The sequence below is a fragment of the Panthera tigris genome, chromosome B4, assembly GCF_018350195.1.
Source record: "Panthera tigris isolate Pti1 chromosome B4, P.tigris_Pti1_mat1.1, whole genome shotgun sequence".
NCBI lineage: Eukaryota > Metazoa > Chordata > Mammalia > Carnivora > Felidae > Panthera > Panthera tigris.
Genome location: NC_056666.1, coordinates 78,169,254 through 78,187,687, shown reverse-complemented (window position 1 = coordinate 78,187,687; position 18,434 = coordinate 78,169,254). Strand labels below are relative to the sequence as shown.

The 18,434-nt window shown below is 52.7% G+C and overlaps 1 protein-coding gene and 1 long non-coding RNA gene across 2 annotated transcripts; one reads left to right on the top strand and one right to left on the bottom strand.

The window, feature by feature from the left end:
- Positions 1-3,507: 3,507 nt before the first annotated feature.
- KRT71 (keratin 71) lies at positions 3,508-12,894 on the top strand. Its single transcript, XM_015537244.2, has 9 exons — positions 3,508-3,951; positions 6,891-7,105; positions 7,793-7,853; positions 8,378-8,473; positions 8,843-9,007; positions 9,208-9,333; positions 10,706-10,926; positions 11,639-11,673; positions 12,559-12,894. Exons 1-9 carry the CDS (start codon positions 3,508-3,510, stop codon positions 12,768-12,770), a joined length of 1,575 nt encoding a protein of 524 aa, XP_015392730.2. The 3' UTR covers positions 12,771-12,894.
- On the bottom strand, positions 4,298-16,593 carry LOC122240359. Its single transcript, XR_006219962.1, has 5 exons — positions 16,509-16,593; positions 15,796-15,855; positions 13,731-13,801; positions 13,511-13,604; positions 4,298-4,338 (listed from the first exon to the last, which is right to left on the bottom strand). It is a non-coding gene; the product is annotated as an uncharacterized LOC122240359 (long non-coding RNA).
- Between the last annotated feature and the right edge of the window lie 1,841 nt (positions 16,594-18,434).

The window sequence follows — 18,434 nt, the reverse complement described above, 5'->3', positions numbered from 1 at the left end:
CCCAGCTAGAAAACTCAGTGATCCTGGTACCTTGAAGGGTGTGAGGGCAAGGTGCAGTTGGGACACAAGATGTGGGAAATTGTAGCCTGTCTCTCCTGCCTGCCCCAAGGCCTCCCGAAGCAGGGGGCTCTGCTCCATCCGGCCCCTAAGTCTCCCCAGGTCTTAATTAAGCCTAGGGCAGGGCCTTCATAACCTTGCTGAACTGTGGTTCTATCCTGGTTTCCTTCTGTCCCTCCCTTTTTCCTCCAGCAAAAACACATGCACTCCAGGAGCCCTACCTGGGCCCACCCTTCCTGTGGGTGGCCCCAAACTCTCCTCCTTCCTCTCCTATCATCATCCTCATCAACAACATAGGGTGTTCCATTCCTGATGGCTAGTATCTGATTAACTAATTCATGCTAAAGTGTTAATGACTTGTTAATAGCTTGATGAGATGCTTTTCCCAGAGACACCTGCATTTGGATGGATCCAGAAACGAAGTGCTTTGAGGACAGGATACTTTATATTGCCCCCCACTCAGCACCTGGTAGGTGCTCAGTAAATATCTGATAAGTGGATCAATAGCAATAAATGTAATGTTTGAAAAGTGCTTCTTACTGAGTTTGGTACTTGGCAAGTGCTCGGTAGACAGTGACTACTACTACTACTATTATTATTATTATTATTATTTCTAGTGGCGAGTTTTCCATGATCAGGAATGGTCTGAGTGGACTGATTCTTCGAGCCTAGGATCTCTGGGGACAGCAGCCCCTTCTTGTCCTCCAACAGCATCTGACGCTGTATGGAGATGTAATGATCCAAACATCTTCTCCCAGAGGAGAGGAAGGAGGAGAGAGAGCAGAACAGGAGAGGACAGGTCGATTCCTAACTTCTACTTTACTCTGTACTTTTGGTACTTGAGAACATCGACTGAACACTGAATAAGTAGCAGGCATATACGGAGTGCTTCCCATGGGACCGTCACAGCTACCCCATCAGGAGTTTATTATCCCTCTTGTGTTGGGGAAGCTGAGGCTTGGAGAGGTTAAGCGCTGCTGGGTGGTGAGTGGGATCCAGATCCCTGGAGCCAGCTCCTGGTCTTGGCTCCTACCTGGTGGCATTCTAGGTGGATTCAAGCCCAAGGGCTCCCTGAAGATGCACCATCCATGCTGTTTGGTTAATTCTCCAACAACTGCCAGTCTTCTGGCAGTTAGGAAGGGATGCCCAGAGGCTGGTCTTGGGTCCTGAGGAGAGGTACAGGGGGAGGAGTCAACTGGGAGACATGGGACCCTCACCCGGGTCCTGGGCCCTCAGGGAACACAGCAGTACAGGTGTAAATGGACAGAGGGGTCCAGCACACAGAGGAGGAGATGGGGTTGAACCAGGGTTTTAAGCAGGATTTTGAAAGAGCAGAGGATATGGATGAGAAGGCATGGGGAGAAAGGTGTTTCAGGCTGGTTAGGGATAGTGTGGCAGAACTGCGGAAGCACTTGAAGATGAGGCCTGTTGGGGAGATGTCCTTGGCTGAAGCAGGGAACATCAAGGACAGGGAGAGAGGACAAGGCAGGGCAGCAGCTGCAGGGACATTGAAGGTTGGATTGGTGAGCTGCAATGCATGTCACAGAAACACACAGCCAGCCATCGAGGGGACATCGTGTTAGGACAGGTTCCAAGAGCTGGGAAAGGCCTTTAACGTTAGACCACAAGCCCCCATGTCCCCTACACTGGGCACATGCCTGGCACACAGAAGCTCTCAATAGAGATAGAGGTTTACCGAAGGGAGAAAAGGAAGGATAGGGGAGGGCGGGAGGAGTAGCTAGGTGGTCTCTGATCTGGAGAACCTTCTACTTTCCTTACAAAGGAAAACTGAGATGACGTGACACAGCCTTCAGAGGGACCTCATGGGGGCTGCCCACAGAGCCACTGTCCTTCCAGAACACACTAAGAACATGCTAAGGGTTAGGGAGATAAAGGGGAGCTCAGATATGGGCTGGATGACCCAGGAAGACCTCTGGGAGAGGGAACAATAGAGCAGAGGTGGTGAAAGGGGAAGAGGGAAAGATGGATGGATGCCGGAGACACAAGGTGGGAAAGAGAGAAGGGAGGAAGAGAAAAGTTCTGGTAAGCCAGGAAGACAAAATGGCAGCGGGGTGGGTAAGGAGGAGTATGGGGGAGGAAGAGGGAATGGATTCCAGGCCAACTCCTAAACAGAGTGAGAGAGCCCCACACCAGCTTGGTTCCAGATTTTTCTCTCTCCAGTGGCTTCACCCAGCCAAGAGTCACGGCCCACCTTGGGGTCCCAATAGAGATCATTGGGTAAAGGCAATCTCTGGGGACAGAGCCGGACACAGGCAGAACAGGGGTCTTGGCAGCAATGGCATTCACAGGGGAGGACTGGGGCCCGGGTCAAGAGTCAGGCATCTGAGATGGCAGGGACAGCAGGCAGAGTCTGGGGCAAGGATCGCAGGCTGGAGCAGGACAGCAAGGTACTCACTGGGCTTGTGTGGGTCTGAAGAGACGCATAGGAGTTCAGTTTCACCTGGACAGCAGTTCCTCCACTTGAACTCTAAACAGATGGTTCCTGTCCTCAGCTTGTTCCTGCTCTTACTAACAGATACACAAGACAGAAATGAGCCAACGGACCACCCAGGAGTCCTTCCTTGAAGCCTCCAGGCCCTGGTGAGCCTCTCTCTGCCATCTCCCTGCCTCCTCTGAGTTGACTCCCTGAATTTTCAGCCACCTGCTCCAACTCCCTCCTCCTTTTCTTCATTCTGTCCAGTGTCTGTTACTAGACATCAATTGTGCCTTGCACAGCCTCCAGCCTGCCTTATTGGAGCTTGAGAGTCATGAAGTGCGGAGACCCCATTTCCTGGAGAACTGATGGAAGCATATGACCCCTCATGTCCTCATGAGGGTCACTCCATCCTTCACACCCCAGTACATAGGGCCACTGTCCTCTCTGGGTTAGAGGAAGAGGCCATCAGTGGGGTGTGTCTCCAGGAGACCAGAATGAATGGTCTCTTTCCGGTAAAGACGAGGACACACCTATGGTTGGAGCCCCCAGACACTCTACCCAGGAGCCTACTCTGTCCAGGAAAGCCCATCCCCTTCCAGCTCCCTGAGCCCCCAGGAGAAAGCCCATAACCCAGAGAAGTTTAGTCAGGATGGTGAAGTGCCAGTGACATCCCCCTGGAGAGGCTGGGGCCTGGGGCAAATTACCCTATAACAGCAGGTTAATTAGCTAAAACCCAAATTACATGAGCAAGGCTTGCAAGCCCAGCAATTTGAAGGTTTCATGTTGTTTCAGAGGTGGGGAGGGCTTGATCTCTAGCTCAGCATAGAGAAAATGACTTCTTGCTCCCAGGCAAGCCAAACCCATGAATTAAGCTCTTGACTGCCCATCCACGAGCCCCAATGCCAAGCACATATAAGGAAGGGTGCCCTGCCAGTCCTCACTGCAAGCTGCAGAGCCCGTGTGGGACTTGGCCTTCACCCTTCCTGCATCTGACCTCCATCTCCACCAGCAGCATGAACCGCCAGTTCACCTGCAAGTCAGGGGCTGCCGCCAAGGGGGGTTTCAGCGGCTGCTCAGCAGTGCTCTCAGGGGGCAGCTCGTCCTCCTACCGGGCAGGGGGCAAAGGGCTCAGTGGGGGCTTCGGAAGCCGGAGCCTCTACAGCCTGGGGGGCATCCGGAACATCTCCCTCAACATGGCCAGCGGCAGCGGGAAGAGTGGTTATGGATTTGGCCGGGGCCGGGCCAGTGGCTTTGCTGGCAGCATGTTTGGCAGTGTGGCCCTGGGGCCCGTGTGTTCAACTGTGTGCCCACCTGGAGGCATCCATCAGGTCACTGTCAACGAGAGCCTCCTGGCCCCCCTCAACGTGGAGCTGGACCCTGAGATCCAGAAAGTGCGCGCCCAAGAGCGGGAGCAGATCAAGGCTCTGAACAACAAGTTCGCCTCCTTCATCGACAAGGTGGGTCTAACTTCTCTTCTCTTCTTAGAACATGAGCTTTTGTTACAGAGAAGGGATTCTCTGGTTTAACCAATCCTGACTCTTTCATTTAAATTTTTAAGACTAAGCATTAACCACAGAGTAAAGCCTACACCCAGGACACCACAATTCACATCCGGACCACACACTGGCTAATCGGGACCACTGATAAGATATACCTGTATTTTCTGGCTCCCTGGGGTTAGGGGACTGTGCTCCTCTGGACACTGAAGTTATTTGGAAACTGTCCAGGCCTTTGAGCTGGCTTCTCCCTCACTTTAGACAAACCACCTTTGTTCAGAGGTGACCGTCTTCATGAAGAAGGTGACTCTTCTTTCCATGTCTCCAGACTGATTCTCCTCAGGTTAGCTATGAGGAGGCACAAAACAGGTGTTTTCTTTCATCACGGTGACTTGTTTAAGGTTCCTTGCATAATCTTTCCTAAGAGAAGACAGAGGTAGGTCTGTCTCTGCTGGCAGAGGCTCATGGGGGGTACTGGCAGGAGCTCCAAAGGGAAGATCCCTGCTTCTTACTCAAGGGTCGGCTTGGTGCCATTGCTAAGCCTGGGGTCCATGCAGGCTGTGTGTGGGGAAAGCCAGTGAGAGGGAATCTGCCCCAGAGCAACCAGGAAAGCTTGTCTTTTTCCCATCCATTGCGAGCAGATCTCCTCCACTAGTCATTTGACTGATGGATCAGAAGCATCAGAGTGTGGTCATTCCGGGGTGGCTCGGCCATGGGAATTTTTTTTTTTTTTAGTTGGCTAAGGAGAGCCAGAGGCAGAAGAGTGCAGTGGGAAAGATGTCTCCACACTGCTCTGAGGTCAGACCTGGCTTCTACTCTGGCCCCATCACTTTCCAGCTGTCTTGGCTAAGCCAGCCACAGAGCCAGCCATGTAGAGAGTTATTTATCTCTGCCTCTATGTCATCTTTGCAATGCAGATAATAGCCTACCTCTCGGGGTTTGTCACCAGGTTTATAAAAGAAAATGCTTGTGAAGATCTTGGTACAGTGCCGCACACGTACTCCCAAATGGTGGTTATTGTTACTATCATTTTTATCTTCAGAGAGATCAGGGAGGGGTGTTGAGAAGAGGAGGAACCACAGGTCTGGAATAGGCCTCAAGGCATCATGCAGTCCAGATAAGCCCCTGACTTTTGGTAGATGAGCAATTATTACTCCCATTCTATGAGTCAGCAAAAGCATGGAGATAAATGCCATGCCAGGGTTTGGCATCTGGGGCGGGGATGGGAAGGAAGGAAAGTGAGACTGTACTGGGGATGGGGGGCTACACTGGCTATGTGGCAGTTAGGCACCAAGGACGGGTCAGCCCAGAACAAAGCCTATGGTTGAAATGGTCAGTGGCCATCGGAGCCTACTCCCGTCCCCCAGCTCTAGACGCCTGCTCAGAGGATCCCTTGCTCACCTCAGGGGCCAGCACTGTCTCTGTGGCTCTTTATTCCTCCAAACCATTTCACATTTGGAAGATCAAAGGGCTCTGAGGTTTGGGGCTTGGGGGTCACATGGGAATGGACTGACCTTTGGCTGGGCTGGTCAAACCCCATTAAGGGGCAAAGTCTGGAGACATGGAAAGAAGAGTTACCTTCTTCATGAAGACGGTCACCTCTGAACAAAGGTGGTTTGTCTGAAGTGAGGGAGAAGCCAACTCAAAGGCCTGGACAGTTTCCAAATAACTTCAGTGTCCAGAGGAGCACAGTCGCCTAACGCCAGGGAGCCAGAAAATACGGGTATATCTTATCAGTGGTCCCGATTAGCCAGTGTGTGGTCCGGATGTGAATTGTGGTGTCCTGGGTGTAGGCTTTACTCTGTGGTTAATGCTTAGTCTTAAGAATTTACATGAAAGAGTCAGGATTGGTTAAACCAAAGCAAGACTGGATAATCTGCTGGGGGCAAGCAGTTTGGTGGCTGATCTCATCTCGACACTGAATCCCTGATGGTTTTCTGAGGTCCTGTGTTTATGACGATAAGGAACACAATCTTATTTAGACACTGGCTGTGCTTGGGGTGCCTGGGTGGCTCAGTTGGTTAAGCGGCCGACTTCGGCTCAGGTCATGATCTCGTGGTCCGTGAGTTCGAGCCCCGCGTCGGGCTCTGTGCTGACAGCTCAGAGCCTGGAGCCTGTTTCAGATTCTGTGTCTCCCTCTCTCTGACCCTCCCCTGTTCATGCTCTGTCTCTCTCGGTCTCAAAAATAAATAAACATTAAAAAAAAAAAGTTTAGACACTGGCTGTGCTCATGTGGATTAAGTCACATTTAAAAAATTGTACTGCCCCAAACCACACAAGCGAGCAATAAGTAAATCCCCTCCCTCTGGTCAGTTTCCTGGCCCAGCGAATCCACAGTGGCATGGGAGTACTGCCCATCATGCCCCATATGCCATTTTTGCCCTGTGGAAGATGGTTCTCAGGGGCATAACTAGGGCTGAGGGAGGAGGACATGGGCAGTGAAAGAGCTGGAGCCTGATGCAGACATTTAGATTACCTGGAAGCCCTTTGAGCCTTGTTGAACTTGACATGTTATAAAATGAAGGACAGACTCCCATCTTCAGCAAGGTCAAGCTTTCCAAAGATGGACGCAGCCTGACTCTGTCCTAGTATTTTTTAGGCACACACCTGCCCTGAGTCGGTTTGGCCATAGTGGGTTCTGAGCGACTGGGTGCATGAGTTACAGGGACACATGTCTGGGCTCCCTCACTTACCAAACCATTGGACCTTGGAAAGAGGCTACATTCTCTATGGCTCAGTTTCCTCTCCATTAAGTGGGGTTCACGATTTGCCCACCTCATGCAGCTGTCATGAGGAGAAAAGGAGAAAATGCAGGCAGAGTGCTTTGCACAGTGCCTTGTGAAAGACAGGTGTGACTGTTTCCACGGGGGGCTCAACAGTTTCTGCTCTTTGGGTCCCAGGTGCGGTTCCTGGAACAGCAGAACCAGGTGCTGGAGACCAAGTGGGAGCTGCTACAGCAGCTGGACCTGAACAACTGCAAGAACAACCTGGAGCCCATCCTCGAGGGCTACATCAGCAACCTGCGGAAGCAGCTGGAGACGCTGTCCGGGGACAGGGTGCGGCTGGACTCGGAGCTGCGCAGCGTGCGGGACGTGGTGGAGGACTACAAGAAGAAGTGAGTGGGGAAGGGATCTCGCTGCAGCTGGACAGCTGCCCCTTTCCCTTTGAGCTCCCTCTGCAGGAGTGGCAGCTACCCCAGCTGAAAGGTGTTGGAGGTGAGGGGCAATGTTCCTTGTCATACCAGGCAGAATTACTCCCACAAAACTCTGGAACTTGATTCTCCAGCCTCTGATCTGGCACATAGGACAGATGTCCAGGTAGCTGGACGGTGGTCAAAGGATTATGTCTGGTTGGGTGAGGGAAACCTTGGGTAAGCCACTCAGAGCTCCTGGGTCTTCACTGGTAAAGGGGACTTACACCCATCCACCTCCCCGAATAGCCAAGAGGAGTAACTAAGGAAACACCCCCATTCATTTGAAAGGCTTGATTCAAATTTTCAAATTTGCTCCTTGCTCCCTCTGAGATTTCTCACAGAGCATTTGGTCCACGTGTTCCTCCCTCATTTTTGTACCTAGATCTTCAACAATCTCCTTTTTTCAAACTTGGTTACCGTGTCCCCTCCTCCAGGAAGCCTCCCTTGCCTGGCAGCCCCAGCAGCCCAATACTCTGTGGCCCATTAGCATCTGTCCCCTCAAATGGGCACACTGCCTCTTGTTCAGAGTCTTCCTTGAGGGATGAGGGTTCTCCGTGAGAGGGTTCTAAGTGAGACGCATTGACCAGCTGAGCCCTGGCTTTCCTGCAGGTATGAGGAAGAAATCAACAGGAGGACAGCTGCAGAGAATGAGTTTGTGTTGCTCAAGAAGGTGAGGGGGAAGGCAGGCCTTGAGTCCGGGGCTGGCCTGGGACCAGGGAAGGCTGAGCCTACCAGTGTGCTCTGCTCTTGGTGAAAGAGAGGCAATTGCAAAATAATGAGGGGGGCCAGGGAAAACCACAATGGACTACCCAGAGAAGGAATGAAAAGGCAGAGACAATAATGGCCTTCCTGAGTGTTTCACGTGGACAGGGTTTGTCCACAACAAAGAACAGCAGAGGATGACACACGGGGGCTCCCCAGAGACCATGGGGCTTGACTCAGACGTCAGAAGGATGACTGATGGCTGGGGTTCCAGCTGTCTGGCTGGGGCTCCCTTCCTCAGAGGGGAGCCCCATTCCTGCTGAGAGCATAGATTCTCAGGATGGGGCAGGACTGGCCCTTCTGTTCGTTCCTGTCCTTTCCCATGAGCCTCTCAGAGAGAAGAGGGAAGCTATTTCCATGTGCAGGGCACCCAGGCTGGGGTTGGTGTTTTCTTCTTGGTAGTGACCGAGGGATGGTGGGGGCATCTTTCAGGACGTGGATGCAGCTTATGCCAATAAGGAGGAGCTCCAGGCCAAGGTGGACTCCATGGATCAGGAGATCAAGTTTTTCAAGTGCCTCTATGAAGCCGTAAGTCTGTCTCTCCACCCACCCCTCTGAGGGCAGCCAGCGGGTAAAACTCTGTTCTGGGGGCTAGAGGAGGCTCCCCTCTCTCAGGGAGGCCCCCTGGTTGGCCATTCATCTCCCATTTTAGCCCTAAGAAGCTCCTAATCTGCACCCTCTGGGTGGGAAGGAAATAGTCCAGGTCCTGGCTTCATGGTGGTGGGAGTCTGTCTGGGGCCTGAAGGGAGCTCACTTTGCCCAGGGAGCAACAGCCTTGGTTCAGAGCCTCTAAGTTAGCGTCTCCTGGATTTGCTAACCTTGCTTGGTGGCGGTGGGTGAGGGGTGGTGTTGGCCTCCTATAGTCAAGTTCTGAGACCAGCCCTGTTTCCCATGTAGGAGATCGCTCAGATCCAGTCCCACATCAGCGACATGTCCGTCATCCTGTCCATGGATAACAACCGGGACCTGAACTTGGACAGCATCATTGACGAGGTCCGCGCCCAGTATGAGGAGATTGCCTTGAAGAGCAAGGCTGAGGCTGAGGCCCTGTACCAGACCAAGGTGAGCTGGGCTGAGGCAGGACCAGGGAGGGCAACTCCAGCAGGCATGAGGGCTGGGCCCGAACACTCCCAGAACAGCGACCGTGTCCAGTTAAGTGTCCAACATGCCCTTCCCCCATGACATCACCAATCCCAGACATCCTGTACTCCCATGACACATGCATCATGCTTACCTATAGCTCTGTACTTTGGGGTCCCCAGTTCCAGGAGCTGCAGCTGGCAGCTGGCCGGCATGGGGATGACCTCAAAAACACCAAGAACGAAATCTCGGAGCTCACCCGGCTCATCCAGAGAATCCGCTCAGAGATTGAGAATGTGAAGAAGCAGGTGAGGGGACTGGCTACTGATGGCCCAGGGCAGGAGGGCAAAATTGAAGGGGGGATGAGTTGGCCAAGGATATCAGCCTCCCAAATCTCTGCCCACGAGAAGAAAGGAGACAGTGAGGTCACTGTCTTGAGTACTTAGAGCAGACATCCCTGAGGCATCTCATCTCCTACTCACCCCAAGGACCTCTGCTTCAAAGCCTCTCCCACAGGAAGCCTACTCTCATTCTCCAGAATGGACTAGGCCCACACCCCTGTTCCCTCTTTCTTATTCACATGCTCTGCTGGCACCTGTACTTCTCTTGTCTTGTCACTGTTTGACAATTGCCTGATACCAGCCTGTCCCGTCTTCCACTAGACTGGAAGAAGGCAGGGAGCTGGCTGCTTTGTTCCCCATTGTTTTCCCAGCATGGAGCATAGTGCCTGGCACATAGTAGAAGCTTAATAAACATTTTTGGATTAAATGATTGATAAGTGGGCTCAGACAGCACTCATTAAAGTGCTTTATTAAGGCCTTGCTTGGAACCACTCCCAAGAATATAGGCTGCAGTCTCAGCTTTAAGGTGAGAAGACAAGATGCATTTGTATAATAACAATAGCAGCAGCTCCTATCATTTTATCACATTGAATCGTCCCAAAGACTCTATGAGGCAAACGTTACCCATTGTTGCAGATGAGATTGAGGCTCAGAGAAGTTAAGAGGGTTGCAAGCTGGCAAGTGGCAGAGCTGTGATCGGAATCAACTGTGGCTCCCAGTCTAGTGATCTTTCCATCTCCCCCTGGGCTCTAACACTTAGTGGCTCTGTGATGTGGGACAAGTTCATTATCCCTTCTGCACAGGACTACGTGGGCTTAGGTACATAAAATGCATATAAAGGGCTGAGTGCAGTACCAGACATATGGTAAGCACTTGGGAAATAATAGTTGGTTCTGGGAAATCTACTTCCCTGCACTCCTTGTCGGTGGTCCTATGCCCCTGGGTGGCCACTATCATTGTATCTACAACACCATATTCCAATGGTCTCTCCTCCCAGACTTTAAACAGTTCCAGAGCAGAAAGCCAATCACATTCTTATTCATTTTGTATCCTTGGCACATGGGTGGCCAAGTAAATGTTTTTGCGATGAACCGACGTGGTACTGAATTGGCCACGATCGCAGGAGGGGAGGACGTGCTATTTTTCATCACTACCAATGCCTAAACACGAGTGGAGATAGCCAGCTCCAGGAAGGGCCCCGGCCTAGAAGAGGAATGGGAGGTGTGAAGGGTGGAGGTGGGCATCCCTCCCCGGGAATCAGCAAGTGCTAGTGAGATTTGGATTTGGATGACTCGAATTACCCCTTCCAGTTTTTGAACTTCTCTAACTCCCTGTTTAGGCTTCCAACCTGGAGACGGCCATCGCCGATGCCGAGCAGCGGGGCGACAGTGCCCTGAAGGATGCCCGGGCCAAGCTGGACGAGCTGGAGTCCGCCCTGCACCAGGCCAAGGAGGAGCTGGCCCGGATGCTGCGGGAGTACCAGGAGCTCATGAGCCTGAAGCTGGCCCTGGACATGGAGATCGCCACCTACCGCAAGCTTCTGGAGAGCGAGGAATGCAGGTGTGTGTGTGTGGGTGCTCTGGCAGGAGAGCCCCGGGGATTTGAGAAGGATGAAAGCGGAAAGCTTAGCACACTCTCCAGAATAAGATGCGTTCTTGGTGGTGAAGGGGTGGCAATGATGGGAATAATAACAGTAATTAATAACACCTGCCCTGGAGTGAGCGCTCACTTCATGCCAGGCGCTGTGCTTCCGGGATTAGCTCCTTCGAGCCTGGTGTACTTAGTACACCACCCAGCTCCCCCACCAAAACCAAAACCAAAACCAAAACCAAAACCAAAACCAAAACCAAAAACCCCAGAACCCAAACCCATTACTATGTTAGACCGTCTAGTTCCACTTTCCTTATCTGTCCAGGTATAAGATGAACTTGTCAGAGATGTCCCAGGGCAGCCATTCCCATTCCCCCACTGTTCTCAGCAGACAGGAAAGACTCAGTGCCTGGGCCTGACCTTGGGAAGTGTGCATGACACCTTACGTGTGCACCTTGTGCTGACTGCAGTTTGACTTGGGTTGTTGCCCGGTTACCCCAAAGATTCAGCGGCAGCGCCCAGAGCTTTCCAAGCTCTGCTTGTTCCAAAGAAGCCCTGGAATTTCCACAGGTGCCCACTGGGTTCAGAAACCCACGTCAGGCTGTTGGGGACACTGGCTTTGAGGACAATAGATTGTGGGTTGGATGGCTGCTTGGTCTTATTTTATTTCTCTCCCTAACAGGATGTCAGGAGAATTTCCCTCCCCTGTCAGCATCTGTAAGTACTTGTATGCTTGGACCTAAAGCTGTAGAATCTGCAGACCAGAAAGGGCCTTAGTCCCCCCACTGTGTGTATACATGAGCACCTAAGGATCAGAGAGCAAAAAACCTTGAAATCAAACAGCCAGATGGCAGAGGCATGGCCAGCAATCAGGTCTCCTGGCTCCCAGCCCAGGACTGCTTCCTCCTTATCCCTCTGTCTCCCCATTCCCAGGGGATGGCAGCTAGGACGGCTATCGCTATAGGGAAGGGGAAACAAAGGATGAGTGTGTGTGAGGCCCGGGACACCAGAGCTGCAAGTTGTGACCAGCCCTGGGCTGGGGAAATAGAGGGGGCTGAGGGGATCAGGGAAGGGGGAACCTCTGAGGCTAAGCAAGCTGACAGTATTGGATCTCTGGATTTCTCAGTAGGACTAAGAATTAAACCAGAGCTTCCAAAAGATGCCATCTGTGGGACAGCTAGCCAGAGGCAGAGGTTGGAGGCTGGGAAGTTGAGCAAAAAGGCTAATAGAAGGGGGAGGGGTATATCCAGAACATAGGTGGGTGTGCTGGTACCAAAGGGATGGGCCTCTGGGAGTTAAGAATCAGCCAGTCTAAGCTGCACAAGGCAAGGGAAGGACATGGGGGAAGCTGTCTTTGGGGTATTTTCCCTGGGTTGGGGTTACAGCCCCAACAGCCCAAACAGCCAGATGGCAGAGGCATGGCCAGCAATCAGGTCTCCTGGATCCCAGCCCAGGACTGCTTCCTCCTTATCCAAACTGCATGTGGCTATAACCAAAGCCCTCACCTAACCCATCGTCCCAAGAGGCCCCTCTGTCCCAGGGAAGGGTAACGTCCTCTGGTTCTGCCCCCTGAGGGGAGCTGACCCTGCTCTCCCTCTACAGCCATCATCAGCAGCACCAGCGGCAGCAGTGGCTATGGCCTCCGGCCCAGCTCTGTCAGCGGCGGCTACGTGGCCAACAGCAGCAGCTGCATCTCGGGCGTGTGCAGTGTCCGCGGTGGGGAGGGCAGGAGCCGGGGCAGCACCAGCGACTACAAGGATACCCTGGGGAAGGGCTCCAGCCAGAGCGCGTCCTCCAAGAAAGCCAGCAGGTAGAGAGGGCCGTCCGATGCCCTCCTGCCACCCGTGCATCCCCAGCTGTCTCCCACACACGCTCTTCCCCAGCCCACCAGCAGCCCCATCTCTACCCAGCCCTGCTCTTGTACCTCCAGTGCTGGCCTTGGCCACCCACTTCTCCCAGCCTGTGTCTTCCTGAGCCTGGACAGGTGTGGATGACTAAACCTGGGGAAATTCCTCCTGACATATGCCTGGCACTGCTTTCCTTGGCTGAGGTCCCCCACCTATGCCATCAACTCGGCTCCAGGCTCCCAGACTTCTGCCCTCTACAACAGCTTCCAGCTCAGTCGCTAAATACTCTGTCTGGCTCCCTGGAGCTCACACCGAGCCCCAGCTCTCACACTGGGGCCTTTGTCCCAGCTCCTGCCTAGGCTAGTGGCTGGTTCTGTGTTCAAGACAAGGAGGACTGAAGGACAACAACCAAGAGAAGCCAGTCCCCACCCCACCTTGGCTCCATCTCATGGCTCACTCTGAGCGGGACCCAGTACAACTCAGCATCTCTCTTCACTCTCCTGTGTCCAGAAGCAGAGAAGAGGAGGCCCTCTGCATTCCCTTTCTTCTTAGAACCCTCCTATCGCATCGTCAATAAACAGCACAATCTGATGGCTTGGTGTCTGAGTAGTCAAGGTGTGTGCACATACTCAGTTCCTTGGGTACTCACTGGAGCAGGGACCACACAGGCACACACAGACACACACACAGTACACACTGCATATTACCTGTGCAGCCCACAGTTTTATGTTAATTTTTTCTGCGGAGCAGGAAAAGGAGTTCTCAGAGCACACGTGGCCCAGGGGCTAGGCAGTGTTGGAGCTGCAGGGGAATAAAGCATGGGCTGACTTTGGGAGGAGGGAGGGAGAAAAAGAGGGAGAGAAGAAAGGAGGAATAGAGGAAGGGGGTGTGTGCAGTGTGGTTTGTGGCTTTCAGCAAAAGAATTACCTGTGTCTACTGACAGACATAGTCCTGCTCCCGACTGGGACCCTGGCCTCCATCTAAGAACTGGTTCTTTCCTAGAGGGAAGGTAGGGGTTTGGCAGTCAGGTGTCTGTATCTGTTCAACTCTTTCCTCGTTGCTCAGAGGCCTGGCCTTTTGGGAGAGGGGTCGCTCAGAAAGGGTGAAGCTTATAGGGACCCCACACTTGGGGCCTGTAGGATGCCCAGATGGGGAACAAGTTTTTGGAGCCTGAGACTGGACTTGGGTGAAGTGAGTTGGGAGTCAGGGTAGGCTATAAATTTTAGTGACTGTACAGTTGGCTCCCACCCAGATGGCTGTCTACCCTGGGGTGAGGAGAGGTGTAAGGAAGACAGACAACCCCCCTACCCCCAGCGACCAGCATGAGCTGCCAAACCTCAGTCAGGAAGTCCTTGGGGGCTTGAAGAGCTTACAAAATTGGAGGTAGAGGGATTGGAGAAAGGGATGAATGGGCTGGGTTGGCAGACAGAACTTTAGAGTAGTGGTTGGGGCTTAGCCCAAGGCCACCAGGGCCAGCCTCAAACCCCTGCTACCCAGGAGGTGGCCATCAGCTTCAGCCTCTCACCTCTCTCAACTTGGAAGTCAACACCACCATGTGGGTGGAGGAGGATGAACAGATCAAGACTCAGCAGCAAGTTTGCTTCACTGGTCAACATGGTGAAGCTTGTGTGTGTGTGTGTGTGTGTGTGTGTGTGTGTGTGTGTGTGTATGTGTGTGTGTGTGTGTGTGTGTATTTTCAGAACTGGGTAGAGACACTGTCTTTCAGAACTGTCCCTCAGCAGAGGATCCACATACACCTGCTGCCTCTGCTACCTTTGCAGCAGTAAGAACTGAGGTTCTGGGATAGCAGAAAGACCTTTCCAGCTGAGAGGCTTAGAAGAATTCTAGATTCTCAAATGGGGCTGGGGCGGGTTTGGGGGGGGGGGGATGGAGGCTGCTTCTCTAGATCCTGCTGGTTTCTCATCCAGATTTGGAAAGGAAGTGAAGAACTCTCCCATATCCCTTTGTGCCCTTTGGCTCATGGGGGTCTCCTGTGTGGGCAGGGTTATCCTAGGTTTTGAGTTCATTTTCTAAAGCAGCAGATCAAGGTGCTGCAGGCTGAGAGGAGCTTCCTGCAGGAGACAGTCAGGAGCACCTACCAAGGCCCAAGTTAGTAGAGACTCAAGTTATGGAGCTTGGCAGGTGCTGGAGTGAGGGATCTCAGCTGGCTGTGAGCGACAGACCAGGTAAGAGTTGCTGGATGACTTGGGATACAAGCAGGGCTCTGAGGAAATGGAATAATGCTAATGACTTACAGGCAGGGTGGCCATGAAGTCACATGAGTCTAGGTGGTCATTTGATCACAGTTGCCAAAAGCAGTGGTTCTTCACAAAGGCTCAAAAATAACCTGGGAGGGGCGCCTGGGTGGCTCGGCCAGTTAAGCGACTGACTTCTGCTCAGCTCATGATCTCACCATTCATAAGTTCGAGGCATGTGTCGGGCTCTGTGCTGACAACTCAGAGCCTGGAGCTCACTTCCAATTCTGTTTCCCACTCCCTCTGCCCCTCCCCCACTCGCACTCTTTCTCTCTCTCAAAAATAAATAAACATTAAAAAAAATTTTTTTAAATAACCTAGGAACTTAAAATACTGATGTCTCAGCCACTATCCCAAACCAGTTATGGTGGTCTACTGGAGTGGGGCCCAAGCATTCGCGGCATCTCTCAAAAGTTGCGGAAGGGATTCTAATGAGCGTCCAGAGCTGAGAATGTAATCAGTGGAGAAAGAGGTCCAAACTCTAGTAAATGTAGCAAGGTCTGAGAAAGAGGGAGTAGAGATGGGGTCAACACATTAAGATGGCAGCATGAGCTCTGAAAGGGACATGGGGGTGGGGCAATGAGGAAATTTACACCTAATAGCCCAGACTTGTGTCAGGTAAGACATGGCCATGTGCAGAGGGACAGGGTGGCAGGGGTTATGGGGCACCAACAGAGGGTGAGGGGCAGGAAAGGGAGCCGGTTACAGGTGTGTAAAAGTGTTGCAATGAGCCTCACATCTTGCCTCTGGATCTGTGCCACTGTTCTGCCTCCCTCTCCTCACAGCTATGTGATGCTCTGTGGAGTGGATGCAGAAAAAAGAAAGCAAAGTTACAGTTCCTGCATTCAGGAAGCTTCTAGTCCTACAGACAGGAGCAGCCACTCAGGAAGGATACAGGTGGAGGAAAAGCCGGTGCAAATGAATAAAGTCCCCAACCCACCTTACTTGTCCTTTCCATCACCTCCCCCAAAGCCTGAGTGGTCCTAACCTCTGCACTCTTGTGCCTAGCACACCACTTGCACTGAGCACAGGCTGGTGGACTAACCACCCCCCTCTCCATGGGACTCTGACTCCCGGCTGCCACCATGGCCACTGATGGGAGCAGGCCCTTGGGACATCCCACTGGAGGGGACTCTGCAGCAAGCCAAGCCAGATATAGCAGCAGCCCAGCTGGGGGACTGCAAGGGACTGTCGTGGGTCAAGTTGGCCATAGATGTGGAGGTTGGCACCCTCAGGCCATCTTTGGAAGGCGAGGAGAACAAAAGGGGTCCCACATAGAACCTGGGGTGCCCACCAAGGGGGCTGAGCCCTCTTGGCTTGATCACTACTCTGTTCCTTCTCTCCTTCTGTGTAGCCTCAGTACCCCAGCCCTTTCCTATGCTTTGGGTCCAGAGTACCAAACAGGGGTCTGAGAAGAGGGATTAGAAACCGATGTTTATGGGGCACCTACTGTGGACCAGAATCTCCAGAGCTGGGCACGCCTCCTGAGTCACTTTTCTGAGGTGGGTGTTGTTTTCCCTAAGACAGAGACCTGCTGCAGCCAGGGTCACAGAGCCAGCACACGGGGCCAGGATTCCATGAGGTCTGTCTCTCCAAAGCCCACACTGTTTCCACATCACCGCCCTGCCTCCCGGTGTGGGAACCATCTGCCTCTGCCCACCCAGCTGCTGTGCGTTCCCACCCTTCCCTGATGTCCTGTGGGTTCCCTGCCCATTGTTTGCTGGAACTTCCATCATGTTCCATCATCTGAAGACTGATACCTCCATGTCCTAGGCACCGGGCTAGGTTCCTTTTACGCCTATGAATTGCCACGTAACCTATCTCAGATTTCCCCAGTGAGGCTGTGGCCACGTTGTCACCTGCCAGTTATAGAGACTGATCCCCTCAATGTTTGGGGGGGCTGTCAGAGCAGCACATAGATCCAGCTCCCCTTGAAGCCCTGGTCTCCCGTGCCAGAGGTGGCCAGGGAAGCTGGTAGCATTGGCCCTGGAGAAGGAGCAGGACGGGGCAAGGGGGGAGCCTCAAGCAGGTGATGAAGGTGGGCTAGTGTGGACCCAGCGTGCGGGGAAGGCTACTTTTGAAGGGAATGGAGCTGAGGCAGACTGGGGTGGGCACTTTATCCTGAGAAGCTGGCTGGGCTGTGGGAGCAGAAGTATCAAAATGAAATCCTAGACCAGCAGGAAGAATCTGGAGGAGCACGAAGGAGGTGGCCCCTGTCAGGTAAGTGGGCTCTTCCGGGCACTGTCCTTTCTCCAGACAATGGCACGTTAGCCTGTCCAGCCGGCTGAAGACAGCCACCACTTCTGCAACCACTCCAGGTAAAGGCATCTCTGCTCTTCTATGGCACCTTCTGAGCAGACTCCGGAGTCTTCGTGTCTCACAACCTGGCCTTAGAAAAGTTCTGCTTTGAGTCTGACCACCGTCCCCTCAAGGACACAGGACCTCGGCTCCCTGTCAAGTGCGCAGCAAAGATGGTTTCTTGTCTAGCTCCCTCAGTGGCCGGCCTTCTCAGGGTTGGAGATTCTCAGGTCCCATCACCCAACCTTGCTGGCCCGATTCTCTAATGTTCCCTCAGTCGGCTGTGGGCTTATCACAGTACAGCTTGAGGGAAGAAAAATATTTTTCCAGTCTCTCCCTCTGCCTCAGCTATTTCTTGGTCCCCCATTCTAGACTGGAATACAGTCCCCCATTCTAGACTGGAATACAGTCACTATCTCTCCCCAGTGCTAGTGGAGGAGGGAGAAAAAGCCATCCAAAAATGAAGAATGAGGGATGTCCGGGGGGCTCAGTCGGTTAAGCATCCGACTTTGGCTCAGGTCATGGTCTCACAGTTCGTGGGTTCGAGCCCCACATCGGGCTCTCTGCTGACAGCTCAGAGCCTGGAGCCTGCTTTGGAGTCTGTGTCTCCCTCTCTCTCTGCCCCACCCCTGCTCATGCTGTGTCCCTTTCTCTCCCAACAATAAATAAATATTTTAAAAAATTAAAAAAAAAACAAAAATGAAGAATGAGCCATGACACAGGTATTCAGAAGCACAGGTAACCCAAAGATAATTTCCATTTGCAAGAGATAGAAAACATTTATCCTCTAGGAACTTGCTCCCCTCACGTGGTCCTGATTTTTTTGTTGTTGTTCAAATAGCTCTTTAAAAAAAGTTTTTTAACGTTTATTTATTTTTGAGAGAAAGAGACAGAGTACCAGTTGGGGAGGGGCAGAGAGAGAGGGAGGCACAGAATCTGAAGCAGGCTTCAGGCTCTGAGCTGTCAGCACAGAGCCCGACGCGGGGCTCGAACCCACAAACTAAGATCATGATCTGAGTAGAAGTCGGACACTCAACCGACTGAGCCACCCAGACGCCCCTCAAATAGCTCCTGATTG

Coding starts and splice junctions, on each gene's coding strand:
- KRT71 (XM_015537244.2), top strand. CDS start 3,508: ATGAACCGCCAGTTCACCTGCAAGTCAGGGGCTGCCGCCAAGGGGGGT. Junction 7,106..7,792: donor GTGGAGGACTACAAGAAGAA/GTGAGTGGGGAA, acceptor GCTTTCCTGCAG/GTATGAGGAAGAAATCAACA. Junction 10,927..11,638: donor CTGGAGAGCGAGGAATGCAG/GTGTGTGTGTGT, acceptor TCTCCCTAACAG/GATGTCAGGAGAATTTCCCT.